At 35.4% G+C, this 26,665-nt stretch overlaps 5 protein-coding genes across 16 annotated transcripts in view; 3 read left to right on the top strand and 2 right to left on the bottom strand.

Moving 5' to 3' along the window:
* LOC133850799 (neuronal acetylcholine receptor subunit alpha-7) overlaps positions 1–14,276 on the top strand; it is a 108,825-nt gene extending 94,549 nt beyond the window's left edge. For 7 of the 11 annotated variants that reach the window (XM_062286999.1, XM_062286996.1, XM_062286997.1 and 4 more), the window contains 5 exons: positions 3,433–3,519; positions 8,555–8,664; positions 8,736–8,950; positions 9,015–9,188; positions 10,103–14,276. In XM_062286999.1, the coding sequence (XP_062142983.1) occupies positions 3,433–3,519; positions 8,555–8,664; positions 8,736–8,950; positions 9,015–9,188; positions 10,103–10,187 (671 nt within the window). In that variant the 3' untranslated portion in view covers positions 10,188–14,276. Of the gene's footprint in view, positions 1–3,432; positions 3,520–8,554; positions 8,665–8,735; positions 8,951–9,014; positions 9,189–10,102 lie in introns of those variants that run through there. The other 4 variants (XM_062287000.1, XM_062286994.1, XM_062286998.1 and 1 more) reach the window with 2 other exon arrangements.
* A 232-nt stretch (positions 14,277–14,508) lies between these two features.
* Positions 14,509–15,646, top strand: LOC133850802 (zinc finger protein 236). Its single transcript, XM_062287009.1, has 2 exons — positions 14,509–14,741; positions 14,808–15,646. The coding sequence occupies exons 1-2, from the start codon at positions 14,589–14,591 to the stop codon at positions 15,627–15,629; spliced, it is 975 nt and encodes a 324-aa protein (XP_062142993.1). The 5' UTR covers positions 14,509–14,588; the 3' UTR covers positions 15,630–15,646.
* Positions 15,642–16,859, bottom strand: LOC133850803 (alpha-ketoglutarate-dependent dioxygenase alkB homolog 4). The gene is made up of 2 exons (XM_062287011.1): positions 15,903–16,859; positions 15,642–15,842 (listed from the first exon to the last, which is right to left on the bottom strand). Exons 1-2 carry the CDS (start codon positions 16,625–16,627, stop codon positions 15,647–15,649), a joined length of 921 nt encoding a protein of 306 aa, XP_062142995.1. The 5' UTR covers positions 16,628–16,859; the 3' UTR covers positions 15,642–15,646.
* A 106-nt stretch (positions 16,860–16,965) lies between these two features.
* On the top strand, positions 16,966–18,322 carry LOC133850804 (replication protein A 32 kDa subunit). Its single transcript, XM_062287012.1, has 4 exons — positions 16,966–17,117; positions 17,179–17,240; positions 17,299–17,882; positions 17,948–18,322. Exons 1-4 carry the CDS (start codon positions 17,105–17,107, stop codon positions 18,024–18,026), a joined length of 738 nt encoding a protein of 245 aa, XP_062142996.1. The 5' UTR covers positions 16,966–17,104; the 3' UTR covers positions 18,027–18,322.
* A 124-nt stretch (positions 18,323–18,446) lies between these two features.
* On the bottom strand, positions 18,447–26,665 carry LOC133850801 (inositol-trisphosphate 3-kinase homolog). 2 transcript variants are annotated; one of them, XM_062287007.1, is made up of 4 exons: positions 25,922–26,665; positions 20,976–21,116; positions 19,809–19,909; positions 18,447–19,734 (listed from the first exon to the last, which is right to left on the bottom strand). In XM_062287007.1, the coding sequence occupies exons 1-4, from the start codon at positions 26,258–26,260 to the stop codon at positions 18,915–18,917; spliced, it is 1,401 nt and encodes a 466-aa protein (XP_062142991.1). In that variant the 5' UTR covers positions 26,261–26,665; the 3' UTR covers positions 18,447–18,914. The 2 variants fall into 2 exon arrangements, with proteins under 2 accessions (XP_062142991.1, XP_062142992.1); XM_062287008.1 differs by lacking the exon at positions 20,976–21,116.

The following is a 26,665-nucleotide window of genomic DNA, read 5'->3' as shown; positions in this document are numbered from 1 at the left end:
AAAAACATATTAAAATAAACTAAAGCCAAAACGAACATTGTGTAAATAAGCTTCTCTATCTATAGAGTAGTATATCATAATCATGTTAGGAGAGGTCGCATTAATTGCCTGAACAATAGTATCATCTACTAATTAAAAGCATAGCAGCATTTAAATCGCATTTCAACGTAGAGCAAACGCAATTAAAGACATCTAATCTTTATATTTATATACTTGTTAAATGTATTCTTTAAACAAAAATAGCTAAATTGTATATAGCCAAAAACTATAAACAAATCCAACGAACAACCTTTTTTCGCTACCAATTCTCAAACGCTACAACAAATTGGGCTACAACTAAGCCAACTAGTCAGAAAACACATGAAGAAACCAAAACAAATATAACATCAAATTTCAATATGATTTTTCGAGCATTTACAGCAATGGTCATGAAAATATGCGCACTTAAAGAAAAAATGCTTATGGACCAATCAAATCAATACAGACACATGAAATCGAAATGAATGCTTTTCTTTCCTTTACTATAATTATAATATTTTTATCAGTTTTATACAAAACTATTTACAACTTTACAAAAGTTTTAACATATTAAAATTAAAATCAATGTGCATATTTTCAACACCAGCAATATGAATACCAAAAATGATATTTGAAAACAGAACATATCACTCGCATTGTGCCTGTTGGCAAAGTCCATCAACTCTAACATAGATAATTTGATAAATGTGGCCAGTTAGACACTGTCAATGGCAATATGTAAAAAATAGTGTTATTTTTATGATTTTGTATGCATAAAAGAACCACGAATAACAATTACTAAAACAACAACATTGCTATGCAACATACTATATATATACTCGTATATTCACATCAATGTCAGTATATGGTAAAGGTTTGTATTCAAGGCAAAAATATAATAAAAACAAATGCAATCAAAATGAAAACGAAAACGAAAATGAAACGCAGCCAAATGTCATTTTGATACTTGGTAAGGTAGAGAGGAAAAATCGAATGATAGGCAACCATTAACAATAACCAAAACATATAAAAAACATACAATCATACAGACATGTATATAGTATGTTCATGTTTATATAGCATTTAGGCTAAGAATTATTCATAAATATAATACAGAAGCTAAATGCTTTGTAGATTTGGTAGGTATAACATATTTTAAAGTTGAATTACTTATAAGCAATGGACAAATTTGAAAAATAATAAAACAAAAAACAACGAAACACTGTAAATAAATTACACTTGAACTGACGTAAGTACACACAGCAGACTCAGACACACGCATACTGCACACGCACAACAAATTTAACAAGAAAAACCAAGAACATGAACCACAAAGTCTAAGAACTCTCAACGAAACAACACACGACAATGAAAAACTGAATAGCGCATGCCACAAACAAACCAAACTGGCCAAAAGGCCAAAAGTTCTCAGTCTTAGCCATGCCACTATCACTCTCTTTCGCTTCTCTCGCTCTCTCTCTTTCTCTAACTCTATCTCTTTCTATGTCTATCTCACCCTGTCTATATAACTTTCCAAATCGGTATCTATCTCGTTTTTTCTAAAAGAACTCTCTCAAACCTGCACCCAGTCACACAAGAAACCCAAACCGAACACTCACAACTCACAAATCACACCCAAATCAACCTCAAATAAATATATTTTCTTGCTCAAAATATATATACACAAAAAATAGTCAATGAAATCTCTAAAATTCTCATATTTACGCACCTGTAAAATCCCAAATTTTAAATGAAAGAAATCCCACCGAGCATAAGCAAAACCCCCCACAACTTCCCGCTAAACGAAACTCAACTAAACTAAGCGAAACGCTAAAACCAAAAAAACAAAAAACAAAAAAAAAAAAAACCAAATAAGATTTGAACTTGCATTTATGCAGATCCATTTGACCTGATGGTAGACTTGCAACTCCACATAATATCGTATCGCTCATCATGCGTTCATATTATGTCATATTATATCCGACCCAACTTCCGATCTCTTCCAACAACGACCCACCGATGAGCGTTAAAATCATTTGCATGCACTGTGCATCAAATTCCTTACCAAATGTCCACTGGCCCCACATTTAACCCGGGTGGCACGTAGCAAATTAAATGGGCCGCATGGCAGAGTGGCAAATTGACGACACGTAGCGCTAAACTCATTGCCTCGATAACAAATTTTAAGAATAAAACAAAAAAGAAGCGAAAAGTGCAGAAAAGTAGTGACAGCACGCAGACTTCACTTCAATTTACAAAATATTCTCATCTAATGCCAGAAACTTGCAACTTGCCACTTGCCACATGCCATCGCAACTCGCCACTTTCGGTGGCCTTCTTCACAGTGCAAACTAATGGGTAAAAGTTGGAAGATTGTGCACCTTACTTACCACCATTAAGCTTTTAAAAAGTTGAGCCAACTAAAAAAATACGAAATGAAAACATTCATTTGTTGGAATGTTGTGAAAATTTGGGCCAAAATGTTTAGTGCTTGGTCAGAGTTCGTTAGTTAATGACTCCCGTAATGTCAAGGGTTAAGAAGTTCAAACTTCTAAAGTAACTGTAATTATAGATCTAAATTTTCAGTGTCGCTCTAAAGATGTAAGCTGATAACACGGGACTAATTAAAAGTTCAGCTTAACTGTGACATCAACAAAATAAATCTGACCATTATTAGAAGAATGAAATAATATTAAAATTAATATTAATATATGTAAATCTTTAATTATTACAAACATGATAAAAACAGTATAAATCTAGTATAAAGTTTAGTTAAAAAACGTAGTCGAAGATTTTCACAACATTCAACTGCCATATGTATGTTCAACTTTAAGAAAGCTATTTGGCGTTATTATATATATTATACATTGTATACTAAATGTATCCCCAAACAAATACCCTCACTTTACAAACGCTTAAGTTGAGACCCCTTGCCCAGCTTTCCCCATTTCGCAAATGCCCGGTTTTTTAGTTTCATGTTCGTGACTTCAAAGCATACAAAAATCATATTACTCATCACTTTTCAAGCACACATCATTCGAGATCCGAGATTGAAATCAAACGTAATCATCATTAAAAGTATATACTAAATATATACTAAAAATTGAAAACCATAGAAAAGAAAATACCAAAGCCACACCAACAACACAAAAACACACCCATCATGGCGGCGCATTAAAAGAGAAAAAAGCAAAACAAAACAAATCAAACGAACTCAGAACAACTCGAACACAACTAACTAAACAACAACCACAACAATAACCACACACAAAACTTGTGAAATGCCCTTGATATGTCTTTTTTAAAGTTTTGTGTTTTTATGTCACAAGAAACAACACCAACATACGTTTTATAATTTCGTTTTCTTGTCATTATTTATATTGTATTTTATCAAACGAAATTCTTTTGTTTCAGGAGTTACAATTCTTCTATCGCTCACAGTGTTTCTCAACCTTGTAGCTGAGACATTGCCCCAAGTATCTGATGCAATCCCCTTGTTAGGTAGCGATTGCATTTAAAAAACATACAAATGCAAATATATATTCAAATTTGTCAAAAAAAAAAACAAAAACAAAACAAAAATCAAAACGTTAATTAACAAATTACTTAATATGATTTATATATACGTACATACATACTATATATATATATCTATATATATTCATAAATATTATTGTTATTGTTGTTATATATATATATCAATTATGATTACTCACACACATTGCTAAATTGTTCGCATATATAATCCTTAATTAAAACCAAAAACCAAACAACAAATCTTACAACATAAATAAAGTATTAGTCTAACTAAAACAAAGTCAACAAATACAAAATGCTAAGTGCCAAAAGTTGTTAAATGTTATTTGTGTACTTCGTAATATGTTTACTAATTACAACAAGTTTTAAATTAATTACTAAACCAACTCAACTAACGCTCTCTCTCTCTCTATCTCTCGCTCTATCTATATCTCTATCTTGTTCGAAAATTGAACTTCAAATAATATTTATATATATAATGACGCCGTTTCTTAGTTGATCATATTATTATGTTGCTATCTCTGTTTTACAAACACTCTATCAACGTCACATCTCTCTCTCTCTCTCTCTCTCTCTCTCTTTTCGTTCGCTTTTTAAAAAGTCAATATCTTCGGTAGACATACCAAAGCTCAGTGCTACGGCACTGCATCCCCACCCATCACAATATACCAAATCAAGCAACGCAAAACCCGTACAAGAAATCTTTTAAATGCTATCGTTATCTACTTACAACACTTCTAATCTATAACTCTTAAAAACTCAAAACTTTCTCTACAATTTCTTCACTTGTCATTGGTACGTGGCTGACTTATACAACTATTATATGCATATATATTCTATATACTATGTAGAAACTACCCAGCACTAATCTAAGAGCCACGCCAATGATACAATCAATTCACTTCAATACAATTACTCCAATATTTCCGCAAAATTTTGTGCTGCTTTAATCGGTGCAATAGATCCATAAATTTTAGTAATATTCTACTCAAATATACTTAACCTCTGAATATGAATTTCAAGAAACCCAATTCCTTTCAACTTTTCAATACGTTTTTTTCCAACATTTTCCAATTTTGCAATTCGGAACTGTATTCCGATCAATTCGTTTGATCAAAAACACTCTCCGAATTTGAATTTTGAAACTATTAAAATAGTCATATGATATTCCTCAACCGATTACCAAGTTTCTTCAAATTATATGTAGAATTTCATAAAAATACATTTATTTTAAAATGTATACACTTTATGCAAAATGTTAAAATTAAAAAAATATGTTTCTTTACTTGCTCTATTGCATTTGACGAAAAAGCACACAACCTGAAAACTTCAATTTGTAATTATTCAAAAACATATTGAACTTCTATTATAAACTTATATTCTATATACATATTATATATATTTAATGCAGTACAAACTAATTGTACTTATTTTCACTTCGCAATTATGTAACTCTTTCAAAACAAAATGAAAATGTAATTACAAAAGATACTTATGAGACAGATTTCAATACAAGTGAGTTTGGGAAAATACTTGTGAAATAACATTTGAATTAAATGCCGATAAGAGATATATATATATATCATCGCCGCTCACGTCGCCGATCGATGAAGATGAAAGAAAGAAAGAAGTTTTATTCTTATGGTATTATTTAACTATTTTTGCTAATAGCTTTGATTTGTACTTGATTTATTTTGTTTCTCTCACTCTCATTCACCCATGCCTCACATTGTTTAGAAACGTTAACTGCATACGCATAGAATCACCCAAAAAAATATAAAAATATATCATATATATATGCATATATATAAATATATACACCCAAAGTTCCACCTTGCCACAAAAAAGTATCTTAAAGTTCGTACACACAAATTAAAAAAAAAATAATCAATTTTAAAAAAGTCATGACCACCTCCAAAAATTTCACGCCACCAACCCACCACACGCTATATATTTCCAAATTAGCACCTATCCATTAATACTTGATAATTATTTGTTCTAATTCTATCACGCAGTCATTAAGCTACTTATAAATACTATTTACACTTTTTGACCCATTTCTCGGAATGATATTTTTTGCTCAAGAACCTTTTTGATCGATATTCGAATAAACTTCTAAACCGCAGAATAAATTTAAAAAAAAAAAAAACATAAAACGTTTCATATCAAAATATAAAAATATCATTTCGTATAGTTTGATTTATTATTTTCATTTGTATTTTTTTTTTAACTGTGCAAAAATGGGTCAGAAATTTGTATCTTTGCATTCGCTTGCCATTCATTTTGGATTGATACTCGTTGAACCCATCAATCAAATTGCACTGTCATTACAAAATGTTATATAATACCAATAAACCGCATAAATAAAAACGTTTAAATTGTATCTATGTAAATACGTAATATATACTTGAGCACAAGCACCCTCAAGTAAAGCACAGCGCGCAAAAAAAAACCAAACAAAAATTGAACAAAAAAAGGTTCAGCCAAAAAATATCATTTAGCAAAAGACCAACAATATCTAGCTGGACACGAGTTGTAAATATCGTAATAAATCCCTATTGAAAGTACTTTTCTATTACAGCCCGTGTCAGCAGACTATCTATCTATCTTTCTGTCCTTATTTTACTCTACATGGTATCTTCAATTCTATTACTTATCTCCAACTAACTACACATATTTTTGGCAGATAACCTAACGTTTATCCTAACAACAAAAGAATGGTCCTTTTTTTCATATCAATTGCTTTTGTTTTTTGACTGAATCAACAAATTTTTCGAACCAAATATTTGCAGGTGTTACAATTCTACTGTCGCAAACAGTTTTCTCTTTATTGGTCGGTAATGTCATAACAAAGACGAGCGAAGCCGTACCGCTGCTAGGTACTAGTACAATCACGTTCTTAAATAATTATAATTTTTATAATTTTCCAATTAAAAAACAATAACAACAAATCCAGAATTTCCTAGAGCTATAAAAACCAATAACTTTTTCTCTTTTAGCTGCTAAAAAAAAAAACGAATGTAGCAAACGAAAAGTTTCCAAATAAAAAAATCAGCTGATTAAAATCGAAATTATATGAAATATATATCTTGTACAAAATTAAATAATTAGTGCGACTGCAGGCTTCTCTGCAGTGCGTTTAAAGTAGGTAAATCTGAACAAATCGAACAATATCGAGAGCATGAAGTACAACTCCAAAGGATAACATAACAAATGCAAAAACTTTCCTATGGCTGCCGTAGATATACCTAAAAAAAAAAACTCCCCAACAATCGTAACAAATGCTTCTTTAGAGTTTGGCTGAACCTCTTTTTTAATCTTAAGGTAGAATGCTGAACAGAACAAGAAAACTTCAGCATCTACAGTGAAAGCAATGACTAACAAAAATAAAGTGAATCTCTTCGGATTGTCGAAGGTAAAATCCTCTTGCAGACAAAATTTATAAATATTATTGAATAATTAAGAGATAGATGACTCGTATTTTAAGGATCTCGCTAAATTTACTTACAAAAAACATTGTCCGACAATAACATAATACATTTTATTATTTTCATAATGAAATAAATCAACATTTTTGACAACTTTTATTTTTAAGTAATATAAGTAAAATATTAATTGAAGTAAAATACTCTGCAAGGGAAAATCTTAAACTCTCGTAGTATCTTCGACACTAACACTAGATAACAAATCCATAAATATGCTACGGAGGGTGCTTTGCTTAACTTACTTAGTTCCATAACAACCCTCTCTAAATAATCGCTTAAATAAGTACAAATTCGTATGCAATATGCAAGCTAAGAATGCGTTAAGTAAAATTGTATACAAACATTTTGTATATATCGAACAAAGACACGTTTTGAAATTCCTCATATCCAAGTATCAAAAGCTGACTAAATAATGAAAAATTGTTGTAAATCGTAAGCCGTAAAACGCCTTAAATCAATAATTGCAATTTTTACATAAAAAAAATCATTAAATATTCACTAAATATACCGCAACAAAGACTAAACATTTAATTCACATAAACAAATATAATAATAAACTACAAATTTGTTCATTCGAGCAAATGAATTCATTAACTCCAAACATTTTCTAATTGTTCAACTTGTACAGAAAATACAGAAAAAACAATAACAATCAAAAAATGGCTTCAATTTTTTTAATGCATGAATATTATGTTCTTTTTATTCATAATATTTTACGAGATTAGAAGACAGTCAAGTAGTTTGTTGGAAATAGACAAGGAAACCTTTTCTGTGACTAAATAATTGCCCGATGCACGTACATATAGCATACTTTTTGGCGCAAATAACGAACATGCGATTTGTATAATAATTCAACTTAATAACATACTTTTATTGACATCTTTAACAAATTTAAACATTGCTTGCACTGAAATCATTTCAAGACACTCCAGGCAAGAAGCACATTTATTCTAGTCAAAACTATTTGGACAGTCGCCAGTTAATAATCAATAAAAAAAACGAGTTTTTAAACAGCAAAGTCTTTGAATACCGACTATATGACTGACTTTTAATGCTCCTCATTTTCTTAGTTATTTAACTTAGTTGATGCACACATAATGCATGAATTAATCGTAAAATAGAGGAGAGTCTAAACTGCATGTTAAAGCATGATGTAAACGTGAAATCAAAGCAAAAAAAATGTAATGCATGTCTCCATACCCCGTAATTTGAGTAGTAGCTAAATCGTGTAGTCTTGCATCCGATAAATCACAGCATTTGTATGCCACAAAAATTGACACAGTAAACTTGATCCACTCTAATTCTCAAACTCTACTACTTATTATGAAAAGAAAAGAAAAAAAATACTAACTAACGTAATGTAAATGCTGTTTTATTGTAAATTATTATTTCAAAATCTTTTGTTCTTAGTGTTGCGCAAAAAGTTGAGACCCATTGAACAGTCCACTAATCCTATAAAACTTTCTGTTTTGCTTGTTATCGATCCATACACAAAAACACGACACGAAATTTAGGTACATATTTCAACTGCATCATGTTCATGGTTGCATCGTCTGTGGTGCTAACGGTTGTGGTGCTCAACTATCATCATCGTACAGCGGATATCCACGAGATGCCACCGTGGGTAAGTAATTGATTGATTGAGAATACCCAACACAACAAAACAACATACTGATATCGCTTCTGCTTTGTTAGATCAAATCCGTTTTCCTACAATGGCTGCCCTGGATACTGCGCATGGGTCGGCCTGGTCGCAAGATCACGCGCAAATCAATATTATTAAGCAATCGCATGAAAGAGCTGGAATTGAAGGAACGTTCTTCCAAATCCTTACTAGCCAATGTGCTCGATATCGATGATGATTTTCGTCATACAATATCAGGCTCACAGACCGCCATCGGTTCGTCGGCGTAAGTATCTTATTTTTTCAATGATGCTCCACATTATATTAAATGCTCAATTTGATCTCTACAGTAGCTTTGGTCGACCCACAACGGTGGAGGAGCATCACACTGCAATAGGCTGCAATCACAAAGATTTACACTTAATTCTTAAAGAATTGCAATTTATAACGGCGCGCATGCGCAAAGCTGACGACGAAGCGGAATTGATAAGCGATTGGAAATTCGCTGCAATGGTTGTGGATAGGTAAATTATAATTAAATGTTTACTCAGATTAGGAATGTCATCGATACATTGCCTAAAGGTTATACTTTTAAAACGTAGACCTTTAGTTATAAGAAGATAAAATGACAAAAACGGTCGATGCTTTCAATTCAAATCTGAATTTCTATGGTTGATAATCTGGTATATTTTTAATGTTGTTGTTTGATCTTGTATAACGGTCTTTTCAGTACTTTTTATGTATATTCATATTTGTATATTTTATTGAATCTTAGTTTCCTTGGTTAATAATCTGTTATATTTGGAATGTTGTAAAAAGGTTTTTGTATTTCGGTTTATATTTAAACATTTTTTGGTATATTTTACCAAATCTTTGTTTTATTGGTTGACAACTTGGTAAACTTCGTATTTTATAGAATGTTTTAGTATTTCGGAATACTTCAGTATATGTTCGGTATATTAGTTCGGTATATTTTATCGAAAATACTATTCCGACATGCTTTTAACACACAGTCGAGTACACTCGACTTTTACGTTCCAGAAAATACCGTTTTAAGTGAACACAATTTATTTATTTGAAATAGAAGCAATTATTTATCAAATCTGCCTCATTTAATGGAAACCTAAGAAGCTATTCACATAAAGCAAAACCTATATCTAGTCAATAACTAATACAGTGCCTGCAAATAGGTACGCGGAAGGGAGCTTCATGAAATTCCCACAAATCAAATAATTAAGGCAACAATCAAATTGGCACACAACATCCGGTTGTTTGCGAAGCGTGGAACACCCGCACGCATACCAAAGCAAAAACATACACACAATAGGTGCACAACACGTGGCACTTATAAGCAAACATGGTGGCCATTTTGTGTGTGTTTGCGTATTAGTATTAAAGAACTGTAATTCATGCCGTGCTATTTTCTTCTATTTTACAGATTTTGTTTAATTGTTTTTACGCTCTTTACGATTATTGCAACGGTAACTGTGCTGCTCTCAGCTCCGCACATAATCGTGCAATAAGGCCGCTCAATTTAGACACTTAAGCTACACATATATATGTACACACAAATAGTCACACACCTACATCGTACTATATATATATATACAGTTATTGTATATGAGGAGAAGTTAAGTTAAGTTCTTTTCAAAAAAAAAAAAAACTAGCGAAGCTGCTTCGATACAAAGCAAAAGATAAAAAAACAAACAAATTGTTAATTACATTTTTAAGTCAAAGCAAGTAAACAAAAAAGGAAAATGAAAGGAAAAACTGAAACAAATTTCGCATATGAAATATAGAATACAAAAAGATGCAAAATGACACTATGATAAATATTTTATGAACAAAATAAAACAAAGCAAAAATTACTGCCGTACAACAAAACCGAAGAAATAAAGAAAATGCAAATTGCGTAATGTTTAGTAAGTTAAAGAATATAAATTACCAAATAAAGAGCAAAACACAAAAACGCAAGGAAAACACTAAAACCACAACAACAACAAAAAAACATTTGCATACAAATAGCAAAGAAGCAAAAATACAAACACACAGTGACACACATATGGAAACACATCTATATAAAAATGGAAACGATTCAAAAGGACAAAAAGGATATTGCAATTATGCACACACACATACATATACTACGTGTGTGTGCGTCGAAGTTATAAGTTAATTATGCTGAGTTGTTATAATTTATGTAAGAAACACATACGCTAAGAGGAGAATACATTATATGTATGTATATAAGAGAGATTGTTCCTATGAGACATTAGATATGTATTTAAAACTCACACAATGACACACCTATATATACACAACCCCACTCACACACGCACACACACACACACACACACGCACACTCAAGCACTTAATTGACAAATGCAAAGAACAAGAAATATCAAGAACAAGAAACAAAAGCAAAACCAAAACAAGGGACAGCAACCATTTTATTCGTAGGAGAATGTAAGAAATTCAGCAACGGACTTTACTTAAGCAACCTTTTTTGATTATTAATTAATTACTGATTATTTATGAATTACATCGTAGAATATTCATTTACAACTTGTGTTTACATCACGTGGACCAAAAGTAACACATTTTGCTTCTGATAAACTAAATAAGTTTCTTCTATTGATTTTTCAAAGCTATCCAGAAATAGTTTAGAATTTTACAATAGTTTCTGCTGAAATCAGATCTCTTAAATTTTTTCTATAATTTTTTGAATACAAATTCCATATTAAATTTTTGGTTGAGCGTGCGTAACAGTTGTGTGCATAGAATAGCACATTGGTGGGCATAAATGGTAACAAACTGACACATAATAATGAATATGATTATATATATAGATCTATATATATACATTAAAATATATATATATATTATATAGTAACATATAATTAATTTTTAAAACGCGCATACAAACAAAATGAAATACAAAAACAAAAGAAAAACTTTGAGAATATGTTCATTGAACAAGCTGTTTTTAGAAAATTTATTGTTGAAATATTGTAGCAAATTGAGAGAATACTAAAACCAAATACCAACAAAAAAGACAACCAAACGTTATAGTCACCAAATAAACAACAAAAACAAATTAGTCAAAATGAAAAACTAGCAATATGAAAGGCAGAAAATAAGTAAGGAAATTACAAGAAATAAAACAAAACAAACAGGTGTATATATATTTTATGACACATATATCACCAGCATATACTCGTATACATACAATATATAAATACATATATTTTTAATAAAACGGAAACAGGCAACAACTAAACACACTTAGCAAAAGCAGCAAATGAAGACCCAATATAAAACCCAACCCAACCTAATAACCAAACAGACTAACACACAGACAAACAAACAAGAATGACAACACAATTTTGTTGGAAATTTCGTAAAATTCTATTACTATATAATTTCATTTTGAATTGAAATTTCTGTTAAAGTTCCTCTTCCGAGTATGAGCTTTCACGCTTTCAATTTTATTAATATCTCTCTGAAGCGAAACAGTGATATTTACGGTCAAAAACGAACAAAAATGAAACGAAATGAAAACCAAAATAAAAGCTCCCAGATTGTAAAACTTTTCAAAAAACCCACCTATGAAACCTTTTAATGTACATGTTTTCTACACAAAGCCAAACAAAACGAAAGAAAAAGCAAATGAAAATGAAACAAATAAAATAAAAAACCTACCTCCTCGTTGAAACGATTACATAATGAATATTTCACGATGTACTCGTAAACACTGCCGTATAACTCGCACGTACTCGCTCTATCCAACGATCTATACTCTTGTACTAATAAGTTAGTCCTCTCTATATTTCACTCTCTCACTTTCAATCCCACTTCCCACTCTGGCAATCTATTTAACTGTCTATATCCCTGTCTCTGTATCTCGTTGCCTCTGTAAATTTCTAACAGAATTGTGCTCACATCTCATTTGATGGTAATTACCAGACAAAATGTTACTTAAAAGCTATTCTTAATTACAAAGATTCACATCGTAAACTGCACTTACAGTAATCCAATATCCTGCGATAGTCCCAACAATATCCATATGAGTGCTAAATCAATCCTCACGTTTGTGGGAAAAAAACAACTAAAGATCTGAAAGTTATACGACTACAGCTACAGGGCACTCATTTTGTATATGTATTACGTATTATTTGCATTTGATATAATGTAATATTTACTTACGCCCAATATGCGTAATCCTACCGATAACTGTGTCTGTCCCCCTAAGGTTGTTTATAGAGAACTACTATTTAAAAACAAACAAAAAAAAGTGTTTTGTGTTTCCTTTCATTGATTTGCAATTCGCGCAATTAGCAAATGAAATTCAATTGGAATCTGATGCGTTAGGCCTATTAAATAATTTTAATTATATTAATATTATTATTTTTTTTTATATTATAATCTAATTTAGTGCTAATCTTCAAGCAACTAGACGCATAATTAGATCTACTATGTACTAGTACTTATATATGTATGTGTATGAATGTCTTTTTGATAAAAAGAAGCTATTTTAAATGAAGCAAAACCATTTTCTACACTCTTTAAAAGAATGAAGTCTACATGTATGTATTATAATACTATAGCATTAAATAGGCAATTATAAAAAATGATGAAAAATGAGAAAACCCCCAAAAAACAACTATAAAATAAGCGTCCTACATTAGGAGAGGGCAACTAAAAAAACGAATTTAATATTACAGCAAAAAGTAATAAACGTTTAATAAACGGAAGAAGAATGAAAATTGAAAATAAACGTAAAGATGAAGATGGAAAAAGGGTAGAGAAAATTGACATTTCATCATTTGGAAAAGATAAATGAAAAATACTTTTGCAAAACTAAAATAAATTAACTAATTCTTCAGATCAGAGTTTAAACTAAATGCTAATGCTAATTAATAAAGGTTGGCACACAAGTACACAAAAAACTCTACACACACACCCACACAAACATGACATACACTCACAGATTCGTCTTATTCAATAAAGAGCAACTCAACAATTCAAACAGCGACTTCCGTTTTATTTATTAATTTTAAATAATTTTTGTTGTTTTTGCATGCTCATGCAGATAAACAAGAACTAAAATCTCAATAGATGCTAAACAAGAATGATCGGTTCACATTTTAAAAGATATATATTTAATATTAGCATTTAAATAAAAACCAAAACAAAGTAGGGTAAAAACTGCAAATGTTAAGCACTAAAACTCACCAACCAAAAATACAAAATCCAAAAAAACCGTTAAAATAAATCCCAACGCCTATCCCAGACAAACCAAAAAAAAAAAAGACAAAAAAACTAAAAGAACTACCAATTCAATTTAAATATCTATTTGCATAATTAATAAACCGTTACCGCAAATTGTGTAAACTTCAAATTGACAAAAATGAAACCCAATTTATGCATGTAAAAAAAAAGACAAAAAGAAAAAAAAACCAAATTAGCAAAAAGTCTGTTGTCGATAAGAATTATTGACAGACAAATAAGTTTCGTCACATTGACGATAATAATTAATTGTAAGCTGAAATGGAATTAAATGATTTAAATAATAAATTAACTTTAAAACCGAGAGAAATGATTGCGAAAAACAGAACACAAAAACTGAATAAAATTTATTTTGAAAAGAGAATAAAATGGTTTGAATTTCAAATTAAACGCAAAACTCCGCCTTGATATAACAGCATTTTGCAACGCGAAATGAAAAAAAAAAATTACGAGAAGCGGGGTTTTCTTCATAAATGTATTTTAGTATTTTTATACCAAATATTTATTCTGCCCTGGTTTTCGATTAAAATGGCTGTGCCATCGATGTCTTCCATCTCTAATAACAGCTGTTGAGTTATTTTCAAATGCAACAACAATTGAGTAGCCGAATTTTATAACAAAATTCAATCAAAACAATGAACATTGATTTACGTAAATTGTGTCGCATTTGTTTCGTGGACAACGCAGATGTTGACATCACGGACCACAAGGTAGTCACAGCAGGACAGATAAACGATACTGATATCGAAGAGGAGCACACAATATGCGAAATAATGCAGGCCATGTTTGTATGTTAATAAAAGCTTACCCATAATTTCCATAGAGCGTTGATAGTGAAACACAATCTTTGGTAGCATGACATGACCCTAGACTTAACGTCGGAGCTGCCTATGATATGCAATGCCTGCCTCGAGGAATGTCTGGTGCATTACGCCTACTTCAGCAAACTGGCGATTGCTAATCGACAGCTGCGTCAACTCTACAACGAGGCACAGCTTGAGTTAAGCGAGCAGCGGGAGCAGCTACTTGAAGAGGAGGAGGAGGCGGAGCTAGAGTATCAAGAGGAGGAGCAAACACTGGAGGAGGAACTCTCCACGCCACAAATCCTGGATGAGCCGCCGCGTCCCTCGCAGCGTTTGGCCAACGAAGATTCGCTCATAGTATCCGAATTTCTGCCCGCAACTGAACTTGATGAGCAGGAACAAGCCGAAATCGATCAAAGTCAATGTCAGAGTCGAATGCGTTTTCCCAGCTTCGAACTACGGACGTTAGACTACGCGGCCGTCGAGCTAAAACACGACAATCTCGACGAATACAACGAAACGAATCGCTGGCTGAACAGCGAACCCAGCGGGAGCAGCCAGGCCATCTACAAGTGCAAATACTGTCCTTTGGCTTACGCCTCGCAGCAGTTTCTCAAAACGCATGTGCGACGATCGCATGTCTGCAAATATTGCACAACAGCGTTTGCCAAAGTCAAGGATCTCAATGCCCACATCCGGGACAAGCATGCGAACAGTCATCAATGTGTTGTGTGCTTGAACAGCTTCAGCACCAGCAGCAATCTGCGTGCTCATCTCAAGCGTATGCATGGTGTTCAATTGCCTGCTCAGGTGGCGCTATTGGACTATCGACCAGCTCCCCAACGACGAATCCCGTTAAATAATGATGAATAAAAATTTGCTAAATTTAATTAATTCGATTTTATTGGCCAGAAATGCTGGGATTGTTGTGTCACCGGCTCGCCTTGATCCTTGTGTTTGCCTTCGATGTACATGGGCGTAAACTCTCTGTATGCGATGCAAACGCGACGCTCCTGGACATCTTCCCTGAGCACAGCGTGCTCAAATTGATATCTCGCAGGTCCATAAAGTACAATCAGTGAAAGGCTGCGAGTCAGCCGGCAACAATATAATTAGGAAGTTTTACAGAACAACATTTCAACTTACTTGGGCATGGGAATGCGCAACACCTTGCCTTTGTATTCCGCCAGTTGCTCCGCCGTCAGTAGAGGCTCCAGCAACTGCTCCTCGTATTCTTCCAGCACCTTTAGATTGTATTTGCCTGCCTGCTGTTCCTCATAAAGATTCAAAGTGAGCACCGCATCTCCCAGACAGTTGACTGTGACCACACGTTCACCCCAAATCCAGCAATCGTCCACATGCGGATCAATGCTAGCGCCTTTGCTTGGCTCGTATTCCAGCGAACACTGCTCAATGGATTGGAAATTCTCTAGCAGTGGATGCGACTTGAAACGTTCCTGCACATAGCGTGTGCTGGCAGGAAAACCCTCAAAGGCGCCCAGCTGCAGTCGACGCTTTTTAAAGTTTGTCTTGGGTCCAAAGTTTTGCTTGCGTCGTCCACTTTGTGAAATTGCCCAAGGCAATGCATCCAAGTCCCGCATCAGTTGTGCACCTTCTTCGCTGGAAAGAAACATCTCTTGCACGAATACACCAGGCAGTGGCAGACCTCTTGTCTGGTCGTGCTCTGGATGCGAAGCTTGGATAGCTTCGATATCCCAACCGGAGTAAAGAAGTTTGCATTGCACGCAGTAGGAAAAAGCCTCCAGTTGCTGGAATTGTTGTTGCCACGTGGGCTTGGCGATCGCAAAGTCCTTCTCACAAGTCAGACAGGTACGCACGCCTTTGCAGCCACATGGACGCAGTGTATTCATAATTGCACTATTATCAAATAATTAATAAAACACACTACTACTAATAATTCTATTTGGCCAAAATACGCGCACTCAGCTCAGCTGTTTAGGAATTTCCAAACAAGTTGGCAGCACTTTCATGTAAAAATTATTGGAATCATCGTTGCATAGTTATCAGATTTGGCACAAAATGCATTTCATGTCTCAAGAAAAATTGCACTGCCATAAATTACCAAAACTATTTCACAATGAAGAATTCCTGGAAGTAGATTAATTTTTTGGTTAATTCGAATCGTATATTCTCGAAAACTATCGATAGCCCAGTTTTAAGTGTGCCCTTGTAAATATGCAGGAATGTATATTTTTGGTATATTGTGAAATGTAATTGAGACCTCATCTCAGTTTTGGCGCAAATTGCACTTTATGCGTCTTGCAGAATTTAGTTTGCTTTGCCAATTTTTTGTTGATGAGTAAAACGCGTCAACTTTAAAAAATAAAATGAACGATTCCTGTAAGTTGAAAGCTTTTGCGATTAGTTTAGCTTGAATAATGTGACTTTTCTGCCTTTCCAGTTGGTGATTTCAATGCCACACAAACGGCAACAGCCGGCGCCACAAAAGAGGCATCCGGAGAGGTTTGTTTAATATGTTTAATTATTAATTGAAATGTTACTACTATATATTTGTCTACAGGGCATCATTTCGCTTTTGATCAAGCAAATTCTCGACTCACCCGAGGGCAATTTTAAGATGTTCGACGTGAACTACGCACTCGTCTGTGCTGTTGGAATTGTTCGCAACATTGAGACTTCCTCCACAAAGATCACGTACTCTCTGGAAGATCACAGTGGTCGTATCGATGCTCATTATTGGCTGGAGGAGGGCGATGCCATCAATGCGCCCGATGTAATGATCAACAACTATGTGAAAATCTATGGCTCTGTGCGCTCGCAGGCGGGTCAAAGAGTGTTGATGGTCTTTAAGCTGCTCAACGTCTTGGACCCCAATGAGATTTGCACCCATGTGCTGGAGGCGCTGCATTCCCGTTACAAGGCCGAGGAGTACCATGCCAAGGGCGACTCTATCGCCAGCAGCGGCAACAACGCCAATATGTCGGCATCTGGCTTTAGTTCCAGCCAGGGAAATGCCATTGTTGCTGGCCTGGATAGTAAGCAGCTGGCTGTGTTCCAGGCGATCAAGAGCAAGGTATCCGATGAGGGAATTCATCGCAGTGAACTCAATTCAAAGTTCTCCCACATCAGCGCATCCGAAATGAAGTAAGTGCAATAAGTTCAATAATGCGAGCAGTTGCTAATCTGTGTTTATTTCTCTCTGTTTTTAGCAACATTTTGGACTTTATGATATCGGAGGGACACATTTACTCAAGCATCGATGCAGATCATTTCTTGTGTACCTTGTAATCCTACAAGCTAGTATTTACTTTACTCTAATTATATATAAGATCATTAAAAAAAATATTCCAGTCTAATTCATTGAAAAGTTGCTGTTATATGAGGTTGTAGAGATGGTTCAAGATTAAATGGATTTATTCAAAACAACTCAATTTGTAATTGAAACATTAGCTTAAATTAAGTTGATATAAACAAAATAAAAAGAAATATCTAACTACGATTTGTAGAAACTTAAATATGAAGCACTATAAGAGCCTGACTTCTTAAGATCTGATAATAAAGTTGATAATAACAATTCAATAGAACACACATCAGTAACGATACATGCGGGTGTTATGTATACTTTCTTAAGATTTTTCCCATGTAGAACATTCCCAAGTTTAATTGAAAGCTGTAATTAAATAAAAATAAATAATAATAAAAAACACATTGAAGCTTCATTATTATCATTGGAATATTTTCCATCTTATTCTCTTGAGATTTTATTTCTTGTGTACGAAAATTCACAGTGGGTAAATTCTTAATGCTTTTTTCATTCATATTTCCATTTGTTGTATTTCATATTTTCAAAATAGCAATACTTAGAGTAAATGAAGGAAATTAAACCTGTTTTCAATCAAACAAATGCTGCTTGGTGTTTATCAATACTAATCGTTCTTATTAAATAAATGTATGTGTGTGTGTGTGTATGTGTGTATATTCTCTAAAAGTGCAAAAATCCAGCGCTTAGATGGACGCTTCCAATATGGAAAATAGTCAAAGCCTGGCGGGATGTGTAGGTTTTTCTGGTGATGCAATGGGGCGATTAATCATTCGAATCCAGATCCGAACATAAATAAATTGTGCAAATCAGTCTTAAAATGCCAGATAACTGGGCAGATGCAGATGGCAACCTATTTAAATCTTGAGGCAACCACGATGGCTGCTGCTGCGAGCGTAAACCTCCTCGAAGGAACGAATCAGTTCATCCATGCCACGCAGCAGACCTTCTTCCCGATTGCCGGGAGTCCAAGGGCTACGATGATTGACGCTCAACTGCGCCGGCAGTTGGCGCGACTTGGCAAAGTCAATCAGCCAGGCGCCAACACGATGATCGTCATAGACAATGAAGATGCTGGAGCCAACGATCTCGTGGCGATTGAAGAAGGCAGACTGCTCGATGACCAAACGCATGTGCTTGAGCCGCTTGATCAGCTCCTTTTGCACGGACCTGCGTGCCACAAGGAACTGTTCAATGGTTTGCGAGATCTGTTCACCGGTGCGACACGTCTTCAAATCCTTGACAGGAGCACGACCACGCAGACGCAGCGCCTCAATGCGAAAGCCCTTCGAGTGCGACGACGACAAGGATTCGCGGAAGAGCATGTAACGCAGCTTTGTGATGGCCTGCGCCTCGTGCTCTGCCTGCGTTGGGGCACTGGCATCGACGGCGATCATCTTTTGATAGAGATCGGGGCGCATGGTTTTGTTGCTGACCTCAGATTCCAGAAATGTGCGACTGCCGAGCTTAATGTCCATTACACAGGGATCTTTGAAGCCAGCCAATAGATCCTGCAGCTCGATGTAATGCTGTGACTGCATCTCACGCAATCCCAAATAAGCGGGCACTATCTGTGAGGTCTTTGGCTCCTGCGAGATCCATTGATAGGCAAGCACCTCACTGTCCTCCACGCCAACGATCCGTTTCCGCACAATGCCTGTCGATGTGGGCACAATGCTGCAATTGAAAGGAAGAAACAGATATTAGCAACGATTTCATAGGGCTGAGATGAGAGTTTAGTGGATGCTTACCTTTCGGGATGACCGGAGAGCTGCATCCAGCCGGGTGGCTTCGATTGTGTCTGTTGTTGCAAAAGCAAGGGCGTGGCTGGGGCGCTCAGTTCCAAAGCATTCTGCAATTAAAAAGATAAAAGAGGATCGTTAGTGAACTGTGAATCGATGGGGAGTTCAAAGATTTGACTGCCTAAAGAATTGATTCGACATTTCTGCTTCCGTGTATTAACAGCAAGAATTAATACAATATCGCGTCGAAAAAGTGTACAATGTAATAAGAGATCTCATTAATTATGAAAATAGTGTCGAGTGCTGGACTAAATAATATATAATTTGCATGCTGTCGGGAATCCCTAGAACCCCTTATTAGACTAAATCTAGTTAATATTCAATTTAATCACAGTTTTAAGCAGAGTCTTTCGATCAAGTTGAACTTGGCAATGAGCTTCATTGGTTATTATTATTATTATAGTCACATGCTGCCAATTATTCCACAATTAATGAAATTCAATTTCAAAGCCATAGCTCAAGTTCATTTGCCTATACGAATGACTACATAAAATTCCATATACTATATATGTACATATGTACATATGTATTTACATACATTGTATATCGCAAGGGTGCAAACACCGAACTGATAAAGGCATTTTCACACTTGCGGCGATATCACGCCCCAGCGACAGAGCCTAGAGACAAGACCTCCCAAGAGGCGGATCTGATCAAACTGGTTTCACAGAGCGGCAGGCAAACAAAGAGAATTAAGAGAAAGAGTGAGAGAGAATGCGAGAAAGAGAAACAGACAAATTTCTTATTTTCTATATAGCGTGCGATGAAGCGTTGAATTATTAAAGTTATTGCCGTCTGCTCAAGATTATAAATAATCAAACAAAAATTTTAATATGCAATTTACCCGCACTTCACTGCCGCCCCCCTTTGCTGCGCCACGCCCCACGCCACGATTGTAATGTGAAATTAATGCAAGCAACATTGGCAATCGCTCGCTTATTGTCTGAGGTTACAAGCAGGAAGCGTTTAAGCCAAGTTAATACTGCTTGATCATCGTAAAGATCATAAATATCACATCAATTGAAATGATGATCGAAGGGAAAGGCAGAAGACTAAACATTAAAGACTGAGAACTGAAGAGTTATGGAAGACTCAGCTCAGATATTAAGTACTTACAATGGCCAAGAACTTGAGCAGTGACATGCGCTGTTGATTCGTTGGCGTTGACGATGGCTCCTGCATTTGAGCCAGATCGGCTCTCTGTAGGCTCAAATAGTCGGCCAAGTTATCGCAGTTATCGTAGGGTATGGTTAGGCGCTGTGAATTAGAGCAGAGTTGGGAAGAGTTTGACGTCAGTGCACGGCTTTAATTTAACACGCAAATTAACAACTAGGCACTAAAGAGTGTCAACAACTGAAGTCTGCTCAACTGCGATATACCCTGTACTCCTCTTTACTTTAAATACTAAAAATACTGTGTCTGAGTTGTTTGTTGAGTAAACTGATCAATAAACACTCTCGTCCAGGGTGTGAAATGGAAATTCGTCTACATTTTAATTAGTAGCAAAAACAAAACACAAAAAAAAAGTGTGAAACTTTGTGAGTCAGCAGCGGCAATAAAGCGAAGCTCGTTAATTATACAATCAGAATGCAACAGCAAAGTGCAAAAAAATCTATTTTGTTTACGCGCTGCCTTCAAATCGCATTTGGCGTATAAAACGGCTCATTGTTTTATGGGCCCAAACCAGTGACAATCCCACCTTTCGAATAGCAATAGCAATTCCAATTCCAATTCCGATTCCAATTCCAATTTCAATTCAAAATCCTCAGCCCATACTCATCATACCCCCAATCGACGTGTGTGGTTCTTCAACGTGCCCCCTAATGAGCCACTTAGTATGCAAAGTTGTTTGTATTTATTATCTTGTTGTTGTCGTCGTTGTTACCGTTGTTGTTGTAGTTGTTTTGGTGCTGCTGTTGTTGTTGTTGTTGTTATTATTGAAGCTTAAATTGAGTTATATGTTTATAAGCTGCTTGGCTATGACAAATGGCGAATCTAAAACTCGGAAATTAAACTCGAAACTCGAGTCTTGAACTGGGAATGGGAAATCTTTTTTTAATTAATCGATTCAAAACTAACTGTGCTGCTCTCTGCTGTGCTGTAATTGTTAATGAAGAGATCACAATTTTATAGTCACGTAGGCTGCTGGGCTTTGGCCTCTAGTCTTATCTCACATCACTTATCGGTTATCTCTCTGCGCGCTATGCCTTGTTTTTATCTCTTATCGCAACATGCGATAGCGCTGCGTCTTTTCTCGGATCAACTTTGGCACAAGTTTGTTTTTGTTTGTTTGTTGTGTTGTGTTTTTAATTTATTTCGCTCCGTCCTGCTTTGGCTTGGCTTTACGTAAGTTGAACTGACATTTGCATATGTGGCACAAATTCATCACGCTTCGCCCCTTTTGCGACCCACTGTAATCACAGTGTGACCAAAACACAGCTGTCATATTTCATTTCGCTTTTATGACTGTCGAGTGGGTAAATGTTTGAGTACTAAATGAATGCGGCATTAAGATATGAGAATATTCGTACTCTATAAAGATAACGCCTATCGTTGCGTTTCGGCTTTAGATAGTAATTGGTTAGGCCAAGGTTTCTATGTGCACAGTGGTTAACCATAAGCCTCAATCCGATAAATAAAGTTCATTAGTGTTTAAGGCAAGTAAATATTTTCAAATTCGAAAAAAAACTCATTAAGTAAATCGACACATAAACGTGTTTCTAATTCTAAACGAACTAATTTGATAGCCTTAATAAAACATAAACGTTTAATCAACTAATTAAGCAATTAAATGCTAATCAATCTGACTGACCATTGTGTGTCAATCAAAAAACTGATTTTTAAGTCGAAGTTGTTCGATTAGCAAAACAGCATGCGAGTGCTAAAAACTCTATTTCTATTTTTCTATTATTAGTACAACGCCAAAAGTCGTGTCGTCAGCACTGACCTTTACAAATCGGCATGCACAGCACAGACATACATATAGAGACACTATAGAGTAGTTAGAAAAGGCAGTTAGAAGTTGACAACGTTTAATTACAGAACAGACGTCACATAGATCATATCGATTCCGTTTTTCATTGACTCGAACCCCAATGAGATTATATAAAATGCAATTACAGAAATATATGTATAACACATTAATGGGAGACTACGCCGAAGTTTGTGCATTTTAGCACGTAGACTGTAATGGTTATTGGGGTCTTAGTACGTATTTTAAGGCCACAATTAGCACAAGGCCTTAAACGAAGTGCTAAACACAACAAAGGCAAATGTCGAAAGCTTTTTCTGTGTAGAACAGCCATTGATATAATTACACTTGCAACAATATTATTTCATTTTTACTTGACTTTTTTATGTAATTATTTCATTACTTATTTTTCCATTCTGTTTGTTTTTGTGGTTTGGAAACCTCATTGTGCCTTTTGACAGCTCATCAGAGAGAAAGAAGAGAACAAAAACAAGCAGAAAATGTATTAATTTTGAATGACAGACAGGCCGCAACAATTACTTGATGTGACATTTCTCAGTCGCATTTGATAACAATGTAATATCGCAAATAGAAATTACAGCATATTGTGTTATTTATCATCCGCATCACTGAGCAAGCGCAACTTGAGCGCGTTTCTCATGCGTTTCTCACGCGTTTCTCACGCGTTTCTCACGCGTTTCAGGCGCGTTTTAAGTCGCGTCGTTTATTTTTAGCTTTGCGCGCTGTTTAACTAACTTAACAGTTTAGTAGTGTTTATTTATGACTACTTAAAAATTCTGTATTGCCCCCGGGGCTGAACGTGTTAACTCAAAGAAACCAAAAAAAAAAATGAGTAAATAATAAAAAAAAGATCAACAGCACTAACAAAAGAATAAAGATACGAAAAAATGTTTCTTTTTTGCTGCAAATTTATGCGCGTGACGTCAAAGCGTTTGAGCTGTTAATTAAACAAAATCAACTTGCCGAATTTGTCAAATTGAAACTTTCAGCCAGCTAGTTTTTTTGTTTTGTTTTATCTTTACCTTTATAATACCACAGAGTGCCCTCATGAGGATGTAGGGAGGCATAGGGGTATGGGGTGGATCGGTGGCATCGAACGCACTTGACTTGATCCCAGTGAAAACTAGTTTCTGGCAACTGCGGCCCTGTAGGTGTAGGTGACTCAGTCACCGCTTTATTCTAGATTCGTGTTCATCTGTATTTTTTGTAGAACACAACCCTGACATTGGAAAACAGGATCGAAGGTGGTTGCCAGCCCTCGTTCAGGCCCGAATGGGATGACAGAGTGTCTGTTGTCTGCACAGAGACGGGCGGTAAAAAAAAAATAAAGTCACAAGTCGCTTTATTTGCATTGACGTCAATGCATTGGGGCATCTAAAGGGGAAAGAGGGGGAAACGTGGTGCAGAGGGATATATAGATATATATTTGTATATATATACCAAAACAAAAACCAGTTATGGGTTATAAAACATAACGCCAAGTTAACGCATCGTAGTTACGATATCTGAAGCAGCGCGAAAAAAGACGAAGGCAGGGTCAACGCGTTTCGTTAGGGGCTTTGGGTTCAAGCTCGTGGCAATCCTATATCTAATGAATCCGAGATGGCGATACCATAAAGCCGTTATGAACAGTATTATTTATTGTGAGACCAAGCGCGACACATGGGAATCCAATTTGCTGATTACTAATAGCGACCAATTAAAGTCAAATATTCGAAATCTGTATGATTAATTTCTTTTCCTTGTAGCTTAAAATTGTGAGTCGCAAACGAATAGCGTGAATCATTAAAACATTTCCGACAAAAGAAACTGCGTCAAGTCGGACTTGCACTATGACGCGTTGTGGTTTAGTGAATATAATTAAAAAAGAAGGGAATTTTTTTTTGTTTAACCAGAATGGATGCAGGGTATTTAGCAGTGCCATGAACTTTACTCCACTTTTTAGCATACAGACAGCCTTCGCAACACACAAATGCTAAGCGCACTTATCAAGTGCCTTGATCCATGTCGAACACGAAAAAAAAAACCAAAAAACAAAAAAATAATACGAAATTCAAAATAAAGCTGAAATCTAAATGAAATAAATGCTATGGCTATGGCTATGGCTGGGACTGATAAAGCCGCGAGTCTAGCAGCTGATGACAGCGTGGGCTGCTGCACTTGACAGTTAAACATTTTTAAGTGATCGTACACTGAGAGAAACCGGCAAAAGAGCTGTCAAAAAAAGTTCAGAAAATTTGCAAGGTATAATAACGATATGCTGAAGACTACAATTCATAAATTAAACAAAATAAATAATGATCTTCTTTGATTGCTGTTAATAGCTGCTGAGCCTTTTGGGCAAATGAACTTGGTCTTTAAGGCCACACAGTCAAAAAGGTTAATAAACTGGCAGCTGTCATAAGTGCTTAAAAGGACTTTATAGACAGCAATCTTTATAATGCAAAAACATGGCAGTCAAATTGATGATGCAAAATGATGATGATAAAAGCCTTTCAATTGTTTTCAATAAAATGAATTGATTTGTTGTCAGCCTGAATGGGCACGCTCTATGCGGCTCTCTCGCTCTATCGCTGTCTCCCTCTACATATAAATATACTATTGTATATTATATATGCATGTACCATACTATGTGCAGTATCTCGCTCAAGGGAGGCTGTTGCCAGCTTCAACTGCTTTTGTCTTAATTAGCGCCAGGCATCAACGCGTATGCAAATTGACGTTACGTGGGTTACTGGAATTCCAGAGGCAGCGGCTTTGTTTACTCGCCACATAGCTTGGGCCATTCAGAATATTCCAACAGTTGTTTCAACAAACAATAATAATGCGAGCGTACTTAATGATAAAAATAATGCAGATAAAAGCCAGCGAACTGCCGAGTTACTGGGGAGGAGGTGACGAAGGCAAGCTTGGGTCACTTTCTCTACTATGTTTTGCTTTCTACACGGATGTGGCTGCTACTCTCTATATCTCTCTTACTCTCAGTCTGTCTCTGTCATTGACGTCACAGTCGTCGCTTTTTGTTTGACTCCCTTGCAATAGCTTTCTTTTCGGCCACAGTTTAACTTACCTCATTGTTAATATTGTTGCTGTTGCTGTCTTTAGGCTGCTCCACATTGCCAGACTTATTGTTGTTGTTGATGTTGATGTTGTTGTGGCTGTGGTTGTTGCTAGTGGGGGAAGCTGTCCCATTGGGAGCTGTGTCCAATGCAATCAGTTTCCACAGCTGCTTCAGGCCAATGTTATCGATGCATGAGAAACGCAATTTCTCATGAGACCAGGCCATTGTGTTGCGACTTCTTGTTGTTGCTGCTTTTGTTGCTTTTGCTGTTTGCTGTTTATCTACAATTGTCGCTGTTGTTGTTGCTGTCGTTACTGGACGCTGCAGCACTGTTGAAGTCATAGTCATTTAGCTTTTAGTTCTAGTTATCGCACTTGGTTAACAGCGAGTTCGTTTGGCGATCGACGCGGGGGCTGTTTTAGTAACTCGTATATATATGATACTTTTATTGTGTTGCCTGTTGTTGCTTTATGCTCAACAAATTTGCATTTTCTTTTAATGTAGTATTTCCTAGTCCCGTTGCGCTTTCTTTACACTAAGCGCATTCTTCTTATTGCTTTTGCTTTAACTTTATTGCACTGCTCACAACTACACATTTGCTTTACAGTTGTCTCGACTGCAATTATATTTGATTCTTCTTCTTTTTTGGTTTTGGCACAATAAACGCGAAGCATACACGTTAATATTCTGTATTAGTTTTGGAGACGTTTAAGCGTTGCTTTCGCGTGCTGCTCTGTGTGACGACTATCTGGT

The sequence above is a fragment of the Drosophila sulfurigaster genome, chromosome 2L (assembly GCF_023558435.1).
Source record: "Drosophila sulfurigaster albostrigata strain 15112-1811.04 chromosome 2L, ASM2355843v2, whole genome shotgun sequence".
Taxonomy (NCBI): Eukaryota; Metazoa; Arthropoda; class Insecta; order Diptera; family Drosophilidae; genus Drosophila; species Drosophila sulfurigaster.
The sequence above is the reverse complement of the archived record's forward strand: the minus strand, read 5'-3'. Positions and strand labels throughout refer to the sequence as shown.